The 16,487-nt window shown below is 40.2% G+C and overlaps 1 protein-coding gene across 1 annotated transcript; it reads right to left on the bottom strand.

Moving 5' to 3' along the window:
- Positions 1 to 1,115: 1,115 nt before the first annotated feature.
- Positions 1,116 to 16,281, bottom strand: fgf5 (fibroblast growth factor 5). Its single transcript, XM_046035519.1, has 3 exons — positions 16,071 to 16,281; positions 13,143 to 13,246; positions 1,116 to 2,951 (listed from the first exon to the last, which is right to left on the bottom strand). Exons 1-3 carry the CDS (start codon positions 16,279 to 16,281, stop codon positions 2,577 to 2,579), a joined length of 690 nt encoding a protein of 229 aa, XP_045891475.1. The 3' UTR covers positions 1,116 to 2,576.
- Between the last annotated feature and the right edge of the window lie 206 nt (positions 16,282 to 16,487).

Below are 16,487 nucleotides of genomic sequence, written 5' to 3'. Positions count from 1 at the left end.
CCCAACCGGTCGAGGCAGATGGCTGCCCACCCTGAGCCATGGTTCTGCTCGAGGTTTCTGCCTCTTAAAAGGAAGTTTTTCCTTGCCTCTGTCGCCTAGTGCTTGCTCTTGGTGGGAACTGTTGGGCTTCTGTAAATAACATCACAGAGTACGGTCTAGACCTGCTCTTTTATGAAAAGCGCTGTGAGATAACTGTTGTTGTGATTTGGCGCTATATAAATAAAATTGAATTGAATTGAATTGAATTGAATTGTTTGTCTATGTGTGGCCTTGCGATAGACTCGCGACCTGTCCAGGCTGTACCCTGCTTTTCGCTCGATGTCAGCTGGGATAGGCTCCAGCCCCCCGCGACCCCGTATGCAGGATAAGTGGTTGACGATGGATGGATGGTATACAGAGGACAGAGGATGTTGTATGGTGAACAGATTGCAAAGCCCCTTGAGGCAAATCGTGATTTGTGATATTGAAAAAATTGACGTGACTACATGATGGTGGTCGTTATGTTTTCAACCTGTTTGTTTGTTAAATTGCAGGGTGTCTCTAAAAATCTTAGATAATACCATTGTCCAAGGAACAAGGTATTTATTTTTATTTTTATATATATATATATATATATATATATATATGGCAACAAGGAAGCAGATTATTAACACAGTCAGACAAAGACAGAAGCATCTTAATAAATGATGACAAGACCAGAATCCCATCCAAGCATGTAGCTTCTTCAATCTTAACCACATCTGTAAATCATTTTTGGTTACACTGTGAAATAAAAGGTTTAAATTTAAAAATGTACCATAATGTATAAAGATAAGGGGAAATCTAGCATATCCATAACCCTAAAGCTTTTTAACTCACAATTGAGTTAGATCATTTTAATGTGTATAGACCATTACAGGCTTAAAAGAATCTATGAAGATATATGAGATTTTCATTTCAGTTGTCAAAATGTAGATGACATACATTGTGACATTATGTACTTGGAATATTTCCCCATAGGTAAACACACATGTTGTGACAGTGGAATATGATCAAAGTAGTTTTACAGTCCATTTGAATTTCTTAGAATGCTTCTGCAAAATTTACCAGTAGCTCAAGTAATTCAAACAATTAAATGAAATACAGCAATTAATTTATAATTCAGGCTCATGTACTTTAAGTCAAACCCTGCCTTCCTCCCCAGAGATGTCCGTATGTTCCTACAGGGCCTTTCTACGGCTGTTTGCCATCTGATACACCTACAGCTTCAACCTTCCCCAAAACAAGTGACTGCTCTTTCTTGGCATCTTTATCCCTGCGGTGACAGCGAGTGGAATGCCGTGAGGTCATGACTCTGGATTTTTTGGGGGGACAGCCGGTTGCTGAAATGATAGTTTTGAAGGGCAGTTTTCTCCCTGATCCCTCACAGCTGTCCAGGAGGAAGGGGCCTGTCTGCAGATAACCAGTCCTCGTTTTCATGTTGATTATCATAAATCTGGTGTTGGGAAAGGGGACAATTGGTCTGTTATGTTTAGGTAGGAGACATGTTTGAAGCACTTTCCGAGCAAGGTTTGAAAGACCCGTTCATGTGTTGTGATATAATCATTTTTCAGTGTTTAAAGCTGAAATCCCTAACCTATGTTTTGTTGTACTCTGAAAAATGGGAATGTACAAAAATAGTTTCACTTTTAAAATTACAAAAGCATCCCCAGAAATATGAATCTTTTTTTTAGACCGTCTGTTTGAGTGAGAAAAACAATTGCAAAGGGCACTCTCTAACATCTCTACTGACATCTACTGTAAAATGAAGGTAGGAGCCACTGCTGGCTAGTGAAAAATGGAGACCTCTTACAATTATTAATTATTAATATCCACTCGTTTTCTGTTTCTCAAAACTTAAATATTGTTTCCTTATTAACCACTGGTTGATTATTTGGAGGAAAATAAAGCCCAGATACAAAGACATGATTGTTGTCTGCTTATGGCAAACTGCACATTTATGACCCAGGGGCATCTTTATCTTCCTCCTATTTCAATTTTGATCTTTTATTTAAAAGAAATTTGAAAGGAAAAAGAAAAACACATACCTGTTCCTCTTTCTGCACCATAATCATTTTTGTACAGTTCCTAGGAAATGATAAAGGACCTCACAGGGCCAGTTGAGGACATTTTCATTTAGCCAGCAAGATAGCAGGACAACATGAATGACTCTTCTGTTTTTGATGTATAATTCAAATATCATTTTCAGTATGCCTCACCAAGAATGTGCAGAAAGTTATAGATTTCACTTTTAACAGCATCTGATCTCAAATGTCAATGGGGCAAGTTTCCCATGTACACAAATTATAACATAAAACAGGACTGAGCATCATCAGCTCAAGTGGAAAGACAACTCCCAACTCTGATCATAGCTTCAACAAAGAAAAGCTCAATAGTTGTACCTGGCAGCCCTTTGAGGTTTTTCACATGCTTCATAGATACCCGGAATGCTTTGAATGTAATAAATGATCATTGTCAGTCTTTTGGGTACGTCCATTAGTTAGATGCCCAACGTCTATGCAACTTGTATGCCCCTATAGATCCAAACCCTATGACATCTATCCAAACCGGTATTTGGGCCAGTACTTCACTTGTGTGCGTCTCGGTGCTGTTCCCGCATGGATGTTAGCCTTCGCCAGAGAAGGTTTGGGTGGTGGTGGCGGTGGCGGGGCTTTCCTCCTCTCTTTGCTCCTGTCTGTGATGGTGAAGCCTCGCTCACTCTTGTTGTGCAGGGTGACCCTGGGCAAGAAGTGGGTGGAGACATGCTGGGATTTGACCCGCGGGCTGGAGCCCATTTTAGCTTTCCCTCTCTTATTGAGGGCCACGTACCATTCGCGACCAGTCCTGTGGTTCCTGTGGATTACTGAGGCGTAAGTGTTGTAGCTGTTCTCCTGGAAACGTTCCCTGAACTTACAGTCGTCTGTGAACCATTCCTACAAAAGAAGGGAAATATAAGGTATCAGCAGGTGTTTTTCTTGACTTTAATCTAATGGAACCGAGCCAGAATACTATAGTCCATTTGTTTAGATCAGTCAATGAGAGTATTTGTGATTATTTTTTAAGTAACACATCTTTAAGTCTACTAAATCTGTAAATTGTTCCACATGTTCCATTTCTGAGTTCATGATCCTGGATCTTTCCACGTGTAAACAAATCTCAGCTGCAGAGCATGTGGGGACTGTTTGCATGCTGCCACGTAACCTAATCCCTTGTTAACTTCTTCTAAGGTAATTATCTTTAATTTGGGGAAAGAAAAGTGGAAGGCTCCACTTCATTTACAAGAAAGATCCCACCAACAAGCATGTTGAAGCTGACCTCTGCCAGTGATGCAATTTTATTTCATTATTAATGGTGATCTGACACACGGGCACACACAGTGCTACTGCGTGAAACCTTTAGTGATTTTCTATGTAAACTGTCCTTATTGTGAGATGTGTTTCCTTCTTCGATTCGATTTAGTCTGTGTGCCTAAATCGCCTGTCAGATTTGCAGTGGGATAAGGGACACCTTTGTTTCACTATGTAACAAATCAACAAAAATCATTTAAATTGAAAATGATGTTTTCTCACACAATGGCTGATCAGGGAGGGCGACTAAATATGATGGAAAGCGAGGCTAATGTTAGACTTATTACCTATGCCTAAGCCAAAACTGAAGGAAAAAACTTGGATCTTTTTTTGTCCCAGAGTGGGAAAACGTCAAACACTCTGTTATGTTAATCTATAATTGCTTATTGCACGGCCCCATTGTGGCTCAACACAATATTGTCTGATTGTGATCTGATTGGTTTAGCTGCTGTAAAAGTGAGACCGCTCCAAAACAGCACGAGATTACGCTTTCATCTTGGGCGGGTTTCAAAGCATCTAAATGACTTTCCTTATCACAGAGATGCTTTGACTGACAGTAGCAGGGCCTCCTTTCTAGTGGTCCAACAACTTATTGTGGCCTTTGCATTAACTTCATCCAAGAACAGCTTCTAAATGAAGACAAACAGGAAGTTGTTTTTCTGGCCATGTTGTTTGATACAATAGCAATGGACTGATTGTATCTGTGAGGTGAAGACAAATTACTGAAAGCATGTAACACATTCAATAGATTAATTTTGTCTTTCACTAAACATTTTAAGAAATGTGTTACTTGTAAGAATATGTGATATATATATATATATATATATTGATGATTTTTCCTGGAGATACATTGTGGTTTCTGGCTTAGGTTGAACAATGTCGAAACAGTTCTCTGCCCCGCTGCTCCTTGTTGCTATAATTTACTGAGAAACCTAAAATATCTCAGTGATGACTTTGAAGGGCTTTATTTAGCTCTGGCTTCTAATTTGCGTGGGCAATGCTAATGATCCTAGCTATATGCTAGCTAAATAGGCTGGTCTATAGGGGTGGATTTATATGCTGCTTATGCATTAATACATCAGAAATAATAATCTCAAAGATCCACATGGAACTTTTGAATATATTTTCCACAAGTAATTTACTGAAATAAATTGTGTACCAAACCAAACGTCCTCTACTAAAATGTTCGTGACAATATACTACATGTTTGGTAAAAATGTAAAGACAACACCGGCATGCTGTATTACGTGCTGTCACACCACATTTCACAAACGGAGACGCAGATATTCAGTGAATGTTCCAGTTTTGTGCCTAAAAATATCTTGGGTGGGAAACTCTGACATGTACCCAGGGATGCCTGCTTTCGTGAATTAGTATGACTTCCTTGTATAACCTTCTGCCATTCTGAAATAAAACAAACTGTTCTGCTTTGCTGAAGAGTGAAGCATAGCAGAAAATGATGCCATTACAGCGTTTGGTAAACATGCCAGTCACAAGAGAGAGCGCTGCGGCCGCGGCATAACAGTACAAACCTTTAAGTTATTCAAAGTGACCGACTGTTCCTTTTGGCTGTTGTTTTTAAAAATGATTAGAAAACTGCACAGACCTCCCGAGTCACTGCTATGGGTGGATTGCGGTGATTTAACAGAACGCTACATTTGAGCAACACACCAGCTCTGGTACCAGTCAGGGAATTACATATTTGGAAACAAATCCATTGGAGCATGTATGAATGTACTCACACACACAGGCACACACACACGCACACACACACACACACACACACACACACACACACACACACACACACACACACACGCATACTAGGAAGGGGCTTTGTCCCCTGCTGTGTTTCATAGGATTTAATGGCTGCAGCCAGATTCCAAAGATCTTATTGTTAAAATCATAACACTTGTACAGCTGTTTAAGCTGTCTCTTGCCCAGCTGGATTGGTCACACTCTTTTAAAGGGACCTTTCCCATGATCCTCGGGGTAGCTTTATAGAGGGCAGAGTTAGAAAGTTACCGATGGCTAACCTTTTTCCCCCTCTACCCAAATAATATTTCTTGACAAAAATGTGTTCTTTATATTCTTACAACTATTACAGACAGATGGATAGAGCAATTTTGAATTCCAATTCCACTCAAATCTGAGACTACAAACTGAACTAGGACCACACTCAAACTATGCACAAACTTGGGACTGGGTTTCTTACTGGTTGAAAAACACTTAGCTTAGCATCTTTAGCAATGCAAAATCAATAAATAAAATAAAAAATGCCAATCAAAAGTGCAAAATAGCACCTGTTGTTCATTTACTACTTTTGCCTTGAAAGAAGACGTAGAGAAATTAACAATATTAGATAATACCGGTATTATTCTATGTAGCATCCCCGGCTGAATGATGGTCTACGGCTTTATTCATGGTAAAATAGGACAATACTGTAGCTCCATAAACCTGAATACACCTTGAACACACCGTAAGAGCTACGAAAGAAAATAAAATTAAAAGCATTACTCTCCTTTTATATTCCAATCACGAAAAATCACCTTTTTAACCTGTTAGCTTAGTAACAACCTCTGATAAGACTGCTATAAGTAAACGTTAGAAACTAAATAATGAAATATTTAATAACAGTATTTTTATGTCACATATGCAGCTTTAACCTTATTTAACCTTATGTTGCAGTTACTGCAAAACACACATATGCTGCGTTTCTTTACACTGTACTACCAAGTAAACTCTACGAGGATAATTGCCCTTTAAAGGTGCGTTCCCACCAAAAGCGAATCCAGCGTTTTTGGCGGCTTGATGTTGTCATTGCAAAGATGCAAATTCCTGCGAATTCGCTCCTGGCGGCGTGAATGAGGCGTTTTTCGCGCAATTTGCTGGTTTGCACGAGTTCAAATTTTTCATCTTGGGCGAGAAATTTGCTTGACGTGACTTTGCGAAAGCCTATCAGCGGTGAGATTGTCCAAATGTCACCGGCGGCTTTGGAGCATTGTTTGGAGAGGACCAGGCGAGCGGTGTAATGACAATCCACTGGCCGACGGGGAGCTGCTAAAGAACGGGGAAGTGTACAGGAAGTAGCGCTGCAGCTTTCGGACAAATATACACCCATAGTGGGTCTGGATTCTGCTCTGACAACTACGCCAGCGGGAGGAGGTCAGAGTTAACTGGTTTTATTAAATTAGCTTTTTACTAGTTTTTGGAATTACAACTTGATTTATCTTTACTTGCGCTTCTCGGCAGCTAGCTTCCGTGCACATCCGGTTCCACTGTTGTTGTTAGCGTCGGATGGCACCAGAGTTCTGCTGGACTACTACTTCATTTTTATATTAAAACCGGACAAAGCTGGACATTACTTGGAGAAAAGAAAGCGAGGAAGTTGAACCACCTGGTGAGTTTAGAAAATGTGTGCCTGTAACTTTATTCCAGCTGTCGTTGTACTTTACTGTGAACAGGTTAGCATAGCATAGCCCTGATCGATCCGAACTCCATTCAGAAAACACGTATTTTAAAAGTATGAATTCATATGTCTAACAAAACGGCATCATATTGTAGTTATTTCGGCATCAGTTTGATCCGTTTATTGCAATTAAATCACAGCAAAGGGATTACTTTGGGTTCATATAGCTGTAGTATCCGCGGGCTGTGTATATTCGCTTAAAACGCGTGTGTGTGAACACTCAAAATGTAATGACCTAACTTAAGAAGAAAATGTATGATATGAATAAGCATATATAACAACCAGTATTTGAAAGATGCTGAGATTAATAAAGGTCATTTACATTCTATATCCAAAATATAGAAATACAATTATTTTATTTTATTTATTCGATGAACTATATGAATAGAATTTTTTTTTGTATTTCGCTTTAGCCTTGGCAATACTGATGTATTAACATTCATGCCAATAAAGCAAATTTTGTTTCGACCTGACTTCTTTTCTCCGTGAGATGGAAGAATTTAGGAAGTTGCTGCAGTAGTGCATGGATCACGTGTAAAATTCATCCAGCCAGAGGGAACGATCACCAACTGTTCACAGCGCGCCGGTGTAATACCGACACAACCCATTGTAGGTATCGGAGAGGGAATGGAGCGTTGGAGTGTACAGGGCCAGGGTCAGGAGATCACAGAGCGACCGGGCACGGTGCAGACGGTCGGTGGTCGTTCCATCTGGCTGGATGAATCACAATCTGCTGGCATTTACTCGCGTCTGGGTCATTCCAGCATACTGTAGCTGTTTCTGCTGGGGTTTCCCAAAACAGTTTTTCAGGCGTGCTGTCCCAAGTACTCAGTGACACACTGAATGAAACCAAGGTTTTTACGGAGTGACTGCTTTCCCTCCCGACTCTCCATGGTGGAAACCATTAAAACACACCAAACCCTCATTTAAATACTCCCACCTCAGTTGTGTTTGCACCTGTTGTCATCTACGCAATTCTTAGTTGACGACCCATAATGGGTACACGCATGCCATGCTAGAGGCTCTGTAAGGCTGTATTTAGGTACATCTGTGCTTTCAGCTAGATCATAACGTCAGTATGCTAGCATGCTTTCAAATGTAAATAATTGATACATAAGTCAAGTAAATTTTATTCGTCTAACACATTTCTTACACAGTTTAACTTTTCAGTAAACATGGATTAGTTGTCTAAGGAAATTGAGACATACAGCGGTGTATCACCAGCATAAGAATGGTAGGATACATTGTGATTCTCTATGGTAGTACGAAGAGGGAGCATGTATGGAATGAATAGCAGTAGACCAAAAACTGACTCTTGCGGAACCCACAGAAATCTTGACTTCTTCAGATGTGAAGTTGCCAATAGATATGTAGAAAGTCCTTCCTTGTAAATACATTGAGAACCATTGAAGAACAGGTCCAGATATTCCAATACAGTTTTCAAGTATATTTTGTAGAATGTCATGATCAGGTGTCAAAACTCAGGTCTAATAAAACTAGAATAGAAAATGTGTTTGCATCGCTGTTGATATTATGATCATTGACTACTTTGAGCTGTTTCAGTGCTATGACTCACTCTAAAGCCCGACTGGTACACATCATACAGGTTGTCGAGGGTTAGGTAACTATGCAGTTGTTTGTAGACAACCTTTTTAAAGGGTTTTACTCATAACAGGAAGGTTGGAGATTAGTCTATAGTTGCTAGTCATGGATGGGTCTAGACTACTTTTTTTCAGTAACGTGAGAACAGCACGCTTGAGAGAAGTGGGGAAACACCAGACTGTAGGGAGGTATTAGTGATATGCAGAAGATCATCTGGTCAGTGAAAGAGACATTTAAACAGTTTTGTGGGAATAGGATCGAGAGAACAGGTGGAAGATTTAAGCTGCTGAACCACCTCGTCAGGAGTAAACAGGATGGCTGAGCGATGTGAGGGGACAGACAGGCTCCATTCACATTTGTGCAATATTAAAGTATTATTTCTGATGCTGGAGATTTTGTCTTGGAAGTAAGTGGCAAAGTCATTGCATTTATTTAAGAGAGTTCAGAAGGAATTGATCAGGTGGGATTTAGTAGTTTATCAATAGTGGAGAACAAATAGCACATTTTGTTGTTGTTATTTATCATTTGTGAGATATGATGCTGTCTCAAAAAGTCCATTTCTTTGTTATAGCAGTTAAGTGTATTAATGTTTACCATTGTCACAATGTTAGTTTAGTGTGTTAGCATCTCCACATTTGATTAGTACAGCTGATCAGATTTGCATGTAGGCCCATTCGATCTGATGGTGGCACTAGATGACAAGTCAGGGGATCACCAAAGTTATAGCGACATGAATGTCTGTACCAATGGCTGTGGCCATCAAATATATTGTGAGAATTGACACTCAAAACTAAAAAATGTCAATGGTAAACAGATGTTTACCATTGACATTGACCATGTTATAACTCTACTTTTATGCACACTAGCTTAAGGGCCTGGATTTGTAATGAACTGTTTGTGAAAGGAAACATTTAAGGATCTGACAAAAAAAAGTGTCTACAGTGTAAATCCATCAGAGATGCAAAGGAAACTGTAGCTGAAAATGGGTTCATTCAGGTGGTTTCACTTATAAAATCCTTTATGGTTTATCAGCATTTTCTGTAGCTATGATTTCATTTTGATTCAATTCAGTTCAATGCAAAGGGGCTTTACTGGCATGGAAAACAGAGCTTTACAATGCCAAAGCAAGTGTGAAATAAGAAACAAAATGTTACATAAACAGAAGAACTGTGATTTTTGCTGTTAGAAATATATATATACACAAGTATAATTAAAGAAATAAAATAACTTATAATTAAATAGGAAAAGAAGAGCCTCCTTCTCGTTCTCTCTCTGTCTCTCTCTCTCTTGCGCTGTCAATGTTGGTTTAATGTATGCAGGTGACCCTTTCACCTTTCAAAAGATTATGTTTGTGATGGCTTGCTGAGTAGGTCATGCAGAGCAATGTGCATCTGTCTCCACGCCTCTTATTTAACCAATAAATTGCCACTGTGAAAACATCTAAATATTAAATATGACAGACGGTGCAACAAGATAAGGTTCAGGGTGTCACCTGACACCCAGACGTGAGGCCCAAGCCTGTCTGTGGCCCCCGAGGTTTACATCCACCCCAAATCATCAAGGCGGTTAAATAGCACAGTGCAGCTGTAGCCACAGATTGGAGTTTTAGTTATACAAATATTTCTTTGAGGCAGAGCTGCTCCGGAGGCAAAAATAAGCCCCAACGGTTGGAGCCAGAGAACCTCTCCGTCTCTCAGAGTTCAGGGAATCAACAGTAAGTAGTAGAAATGAATGCAAAAAAAACCCTCTGTTTAAAATATCAAATATGAAATTAAAAAACTTAAATTTATATAGTCAATCTAAAAATAAGTCTATAGGCCTGTTATCAGTGTTTAGAGGCTGAATAGTGTCACATTTTTTGACTTCACTCAAAGACCACTCACAAACTTTTTGCCAAGCTTCCTCAGTGAATGGAAGTTAGTAGTCATGGAGGAACTGGCAACAAGATATGGTTGAAAGTTCCCCCCAAACATTCTAGCCAGCAAGTGAACCCTTTATAGTATGAACTTTTTCAAACTTCTGTTAGCCATGGTATGGAATAAAGCTCAACACACTGACCGTTTTGTTATATTTACAGCATTGATCCCTATAATGAAGAATTAGTCCTAAAGATGGTGTTATTGGCAAGGTGATGTTGTTTCTAAAATGAAAGGGGCTCATCCTGCTGGGACCATGACTGTGCTCTGTAAATATCAGCCCATTAGAGTTTCATATCTCTGATTTGATTTCTTGTGTACAAGTGGACATTTTGACATGATGGTGGTGACCGATGAAAAAGGTCAACAGATTTTATGATTAAAATTATGATTCCTCCTTGTGGGGAATATTAACAGCAAAACATCATTAATTCCCCGCGACCCTGTACGCAGGATAAGCGGTTGACGATGGATTGATGGACATCATTAATTCCTGGGCATTCATTTTCAATTAACTGAAGTGTCAAGCAGAAAATCTGGTCTGATGGTAGTGAAAATTTCCATTGAAGAAAAATGAGGCAACCCCCAGTGAAACTTGGTCTTTGAGTTGATTTCAGCCCATTCATTTCAGGTTCCCCAGGAAGCATCATGGGGAACTGTCGTTTCTTTTTTGATACCTGACATTTAACTCAACCAATGAGATTATTCCTGCCTCTCATGCAACTCGGACACTGAAAATCACACCAATCGCAAACCAAACATAATTCAACTTCAACCGAGACAACAAGATGGACTGCCCTTCAGCTGTGAGGAAGAATCAGCATGTTGCTGTGCCCATGAGCAAAGCAGCCTCCAGTTGTGTTGATCTGTAACTAATCCTGCTCTTTGATCATAAGAATAAATAATGAGTTATGCAAATGGTAGCTTTTTAGCAAATGTATTTTCTGTCCTTGACTGAAGGGCTCATCTTGATTGATACAAAGATTGTTAATTAATGCCGATTCCACACTGGAACCTGCAAACAGCTTTGCTCTAAGGGCATTGACTTCAGCCTGACTGTTTTGATTAAAGGAGTCATGCTGACACAACAGAACCAGCCACAAACAACAGAAAATCCAGCTTTGAGTCGATGCAGAAGGACTGGATGTGGAAAGTAGCATATTTTGACAGTTTGGAATGAGAGACAAAGGGGCAGATTAGGCTGGATTGCAGACATGCATACAAGAGAGAAAATCCCACTGAGTCAGACCGTGGCCATGAATGACAAACTTCCAGCAGAACAGTGTGCGGTTTTGCTTTGTCACATTGTTATGTCTTATTATCCATGTGTCCCCAGTTTTGGTTTATATTTAATTCTTGTTTGGGATGTGCTTTGACCCTGAGAAAGTTAGTAATTATCCCGTGCACTTATATAAGCTGGAATGACAACTGAATATGTATCTTCTGGTGGACCGCTCACAGTTGCATTAGTAGATTTTTAGGAAGCCATGGCTGAGAATGCACTTTGAGGAAAGACGCAACATCACTCCCCCGCTGAGGTTTCATGAAACAATGCCGGGAGCTGAGGGGGCATAAATCGCCAACGCTTAGCATTCACACCCACGGCAGCTCACAGACTCCCCGGATCACCGATTGTTGCTTGCCTGGCTGATTGTTTACGCAACATATTGATCTTGACTTTGTGGCTCACTCCTCTGTATATTATCAGCTGTCCCAGACAAGAATTAATCTGCTCTTCCATTAACACATGCTAATAGGACGCCGCTTCTATCTATACGCCTGCCAATGCTCCCACAGATGAATCGTCAGTGAGGCTGGCTGGCCAGCCTGCTTTAGGCAGAGAGGCCAAGCTGCTGTGGGCCGATTTGGGCTTATTGTGTGTTTGGGGGGATTTGAAAGTCTTCGAAACTATGGCTAAAGATTACAGCAGTATGCCATGACATGCTGATGTCAGATTTGGGGATTTTGTTCTGCAGCACAGATGCAAGGCGGCACAAACATAACAAATAATAAATACAACAAATATAGCTGCACTAGACAAGGTTTTGATGAAGAAATACACCCATTTAATAAGTCCAAAAGAAGTTGGGCTGCTGCACAGAGGAGCATTGCATCAACAGAAAATTAAATGTAGATTCACAGTGTGGTGTCCGAACAATAATGCTATTTGGCCAAATTAAATTCTGACACCAGGCGTGGACACAATAAATGGTTGATCAAAATCAGAAGTAAACAATATAAAACTGACTGATGTCAGAACATGATTTAGACTTATCTATGAAGGTTTTTTTTTACTCTTCACACAACTTCCTCTGTCACTTTTCATATGTACAATCACGTGCAACATCGTGAAAGCCTTCGCCGGGAGACTGTCCAAGAGAGTCCGCCTTTATCCCTATTTTTAGATTCATTCCACGGTGAAAAGACAGTTCAGAGGTGTGAGCACTCAATATTTTGTGTATTAACAATAAACATTTTAGCCTGTTTCCGTTTGTCTGCCAGATTGGCAACTGTTTGCTAACTTTAATTTACCAAACTATCAACATTTCAAACAATTAATTAGTGCAACTTTTAAGAAATCTTCAGCAATAATCTAACTGTGAGAGAGTAAACATTAGCGATATGCATTACTTTTACAATCCAAACCATAATGCAGTAGCTGATTGACATTTTCTGAGCCATTTCAGCTGTACGATTGGACAACAGCATTGCAACACTTCAAATTAACATGTAGTAACCCTACAAAGGGTACAGGGTGACAAACAGAAGCAGTTTGTGTGGGATACTTACAGTGGCATGGAGCCGTCCTCTTTTATTCATGGCAAGGAATCTGTTACTGTAGACCCCTTTGATGCCGATGACCCCTTGAGAAACCGCAAAGAGCTCCAGGACACCTGGGTGGACAAAAACACGCTCTGATGAATGACTGAGTGTATTTTTACTCCTCTTGTTGTTTTCTGTATCTCGTCGCTCCTCCACCGTCCGGACAACAGAGTTGGACATGGCCAGCTCTGCTCTCGTTTCAGCTCTGTTCGCCATTTCAGCTGCACCTCTGGCGCGTGACCTTACAGCATGGTCATTTAGATCACCGGTGTTCAGGTGAGTTCAAACGAATGGGACAGTGAGCTACTTATATCTGTATCAGTGGGTAACATGAGACTGCTTGTGGGACTGACAGTAGAGGACTGGAGTTCACAGGCGGGATCAACCCTTGAGAGTCACCAGGTTGTGTGAATCCCCCGCCCTCAGAAAAACCTCACCTAAACCCCAGATGTTCAGACAGACTGTTCAGTGGCCAAACGTGGTAAATGACTGGTTGCAGTGAGTAGAAATGTTTAATGGCACCATTTGTTGAAGCCATGTGACATATCATATATTGCAGAGAAAAGTTAAAATGCAAAGTAGTATACAAAGAGTTTGGCATTTACCTCAGAGACATGTGTCTGCATCTTGACTCATATATCAAATCAGCATTTAACCAAAACCATAGTTTCACAACCATAACCCGGTTGTCTAACCAAATATTTCCTTAAGCATGCTTAAAATGAAAAATCATGGATAGTGAACATTATGCTGGTGCAATCGAATAAAAATTTAATAGATGTGTCCAGTAAAAAAAAAGTCTACTGTCTTTAATGTTGATGAAGATATAATCTGGGCGTCAGTACTTTTCTCCCATAACCTAATTTTCCTGAAATGCATATGAACTCAATTCTTGTAATGTCATGTTCTACACAACTACAGGGTGAGTTAGGGTACAAGGAAATGCACAATAGTTGGGCCATTGTGGGTTCTTTTGAAACAAAATTTGGGCCATTGTGGGACACTAAAAATGTCCACTGAAACGCAGACTGATGACAATCATCAGTTAGTTGCTCTTACATGCAGGATAATTCAATTCTATAATTTTTTTTAATGTAGCGCCAATTCATAACATAGGTTATCTCATTACTCTTTGTAATGTAATTTACAGAGACCCAACAATGCTATCCATGAGCAAGCACTTGGCAACAGTGGCAAGGAAAAACTCCCTTTTACCAAAGCACTAGTTCAAAGAAATAACTTGTCATGTCAAACAAACATGTCTCACATTTAATCAAATGCTGATAATGACACAATATTTTCGCACCACGTACCAATCTGACTGCTGTACGGCACTATGGTCAGAAAAGTATTCCAGAATGAATGAAAAGGAAAAGGAAAGTAGCAGTAAAGTAGTAAATGAACTGTGTATAAACTTCTACCTGAGGTATTCTGTGACGTGGTGGTATCAAATGTAATGCAGTGTGATGGTAAAAGAATCTTCATATTACAAATCCAAGGCGTCTCCTGCTCGTCTCCAGCGCTGTCATGCAGGATTCAAAACCACATGGCTGTCGTGTTGAAATCCATGTAACCTGACAACTCTTCTAAAGGGGACCATGAAATGGAGTCACAAGTGCACTTTCATGGTGAGCTTCGGCTGTTTCGTCGGCGGATGAGCCACGAGAGATCTGATGTTGCACTAAAAACTGAAAATCTGATTTATGACTAGTCTTCTGGCCGAGATGACAGGATGATTCACATAGCCTACAGGATGGTGGAAACTTTGGCATTTGAAAACTAATTTTTCTAACCTCCCATGTTCGGGATGGTGTGCTGAAAAATAATCCCGGTTCATAAAAATCTAAGTTTATGAAGCAGTTTAGTTTATTTAATATTTTTATATATATATTTAAACATCTTGTGAATTCTTGATGTTTATTGATGGCTTAATTTTAAGATATTTGTCACACACAAAAATCTCCAAACTGATGTATTTGGATTTTGTACAAGGTGAAATGATCTTGCTACGTGACATTTTTTTAATCTCTGTCTTCTCTCCACCTTTACTTTAAGAGAGGTGGACTTTATATTGTATGTAAATAAATATCAATTGTCATTAATTTCGATAATCTATATTAGAATCAGACCCAAAAATCCATCATCTGGGCAGTATAACCATTGCTTATATCAACCACCTGCTCTACAAAGTAACACAAGGGTAGTTTTTAATTCTGAAAATCTTAGTTCTCCTAAATCATCTGAAAGGGTATTTCTACATAGCACAATAACATACTTGTATATCAATTTATTGTTGCTCTTTGTTTCTTTATTGACATTTAAAGGTCAAATCACTGAACTTGCCTGCAAAACAAACCATTTTTTCACCAGTTTTGATGACAAGCAGTTTAAAGATTCAATAACAGACATTAACACTAACTGTCTGATGTCTATGGGGGATGTTGTTGTTGTTATTGCGGTGTATGGAGTAGCGTTAACAATCGTGCTGACTAGCAATTCAACACATCCTGGTGTCTCACTGCTGCACCTGTTACTTCCACAAATAGTGTACCTGCCAACATCCCGGAGAGACACAAACAAGGCTCGTCAACCAGATGGCCGCTGCTCAGATATTTCACAGGGGCATGCAGCCTAAGTTTAGGTGCGCGGTCCTTACACTCTTCCTGTGTAAATGATTATTCGTGTAAATAATTATTCGTGTAACTTCCAGGGATGGCATTTGAAGTAGATACAACAGCAAGCAGACGGGACTCAATTAGAGCAGATTCAGATTCAGGGATGTAGATCCAAGTGCGCATTCTCAGCGGGACGCGCCGGCTTCATCTGCGCGTCAGACGTTTATAATTTAGTAGTTAGGCTGTCCCATGCATAGTGAAACCGGAGTGAATGACTTACTCAGTTGGTTGGGCTCATGGCTGCCGTTTACTCTGCCGTCGGGATGAATCTGGAGATGGAAGCCGATGCCAACCCTACAGTAGAGCCTGCAAGTCCTGCGTCCCGAACTGATCTCCTCCTCCAGAAGTTGGCGCTCCAAAGAGGCGTGCTGTGCTCCGGCGGCGGCACAAATCAAGTGAGCGACGGTCAGAAGGTAGAGAGAAACATTCATTCTTCCAAAAAGGAGACACTCGCTAGGCCACTTCTAGCATTTTGATGTCGCTTCTGAGGTCTGGGCACCAGAAACCGTGCGCACACAGGCGTGCAGCGCTCCTGGGCATTACCCCGGCTGCAGTAGCTGGAGTTGTTCTGCTGGCACGGGGATATTTATAACGCCAATGATCTCACTACTCGATGCATGCCTGAGCTCTAAAGGAC

This window comes from Micropterus dolomieu, linkage group LG21, assembly GCF_021292245.1.
Source record: "Micropterus dolomieu isolate WLL.071019.BEF.003 ecotype Adirondacks linkage group LG21, ASM2129224v1, whole genome shotgun sequence".
Taxonomy (NCBI): domain Eukaryota; kingdom Metazoa; phylum Chordata; class Actinopteri; order Centrarchiformes; family Centrarchidae; genus Micropterus; species Micropterus dolomieu.
This window is presented reverse-complemented; position numbering and strand designations above follow the sequence as displayed.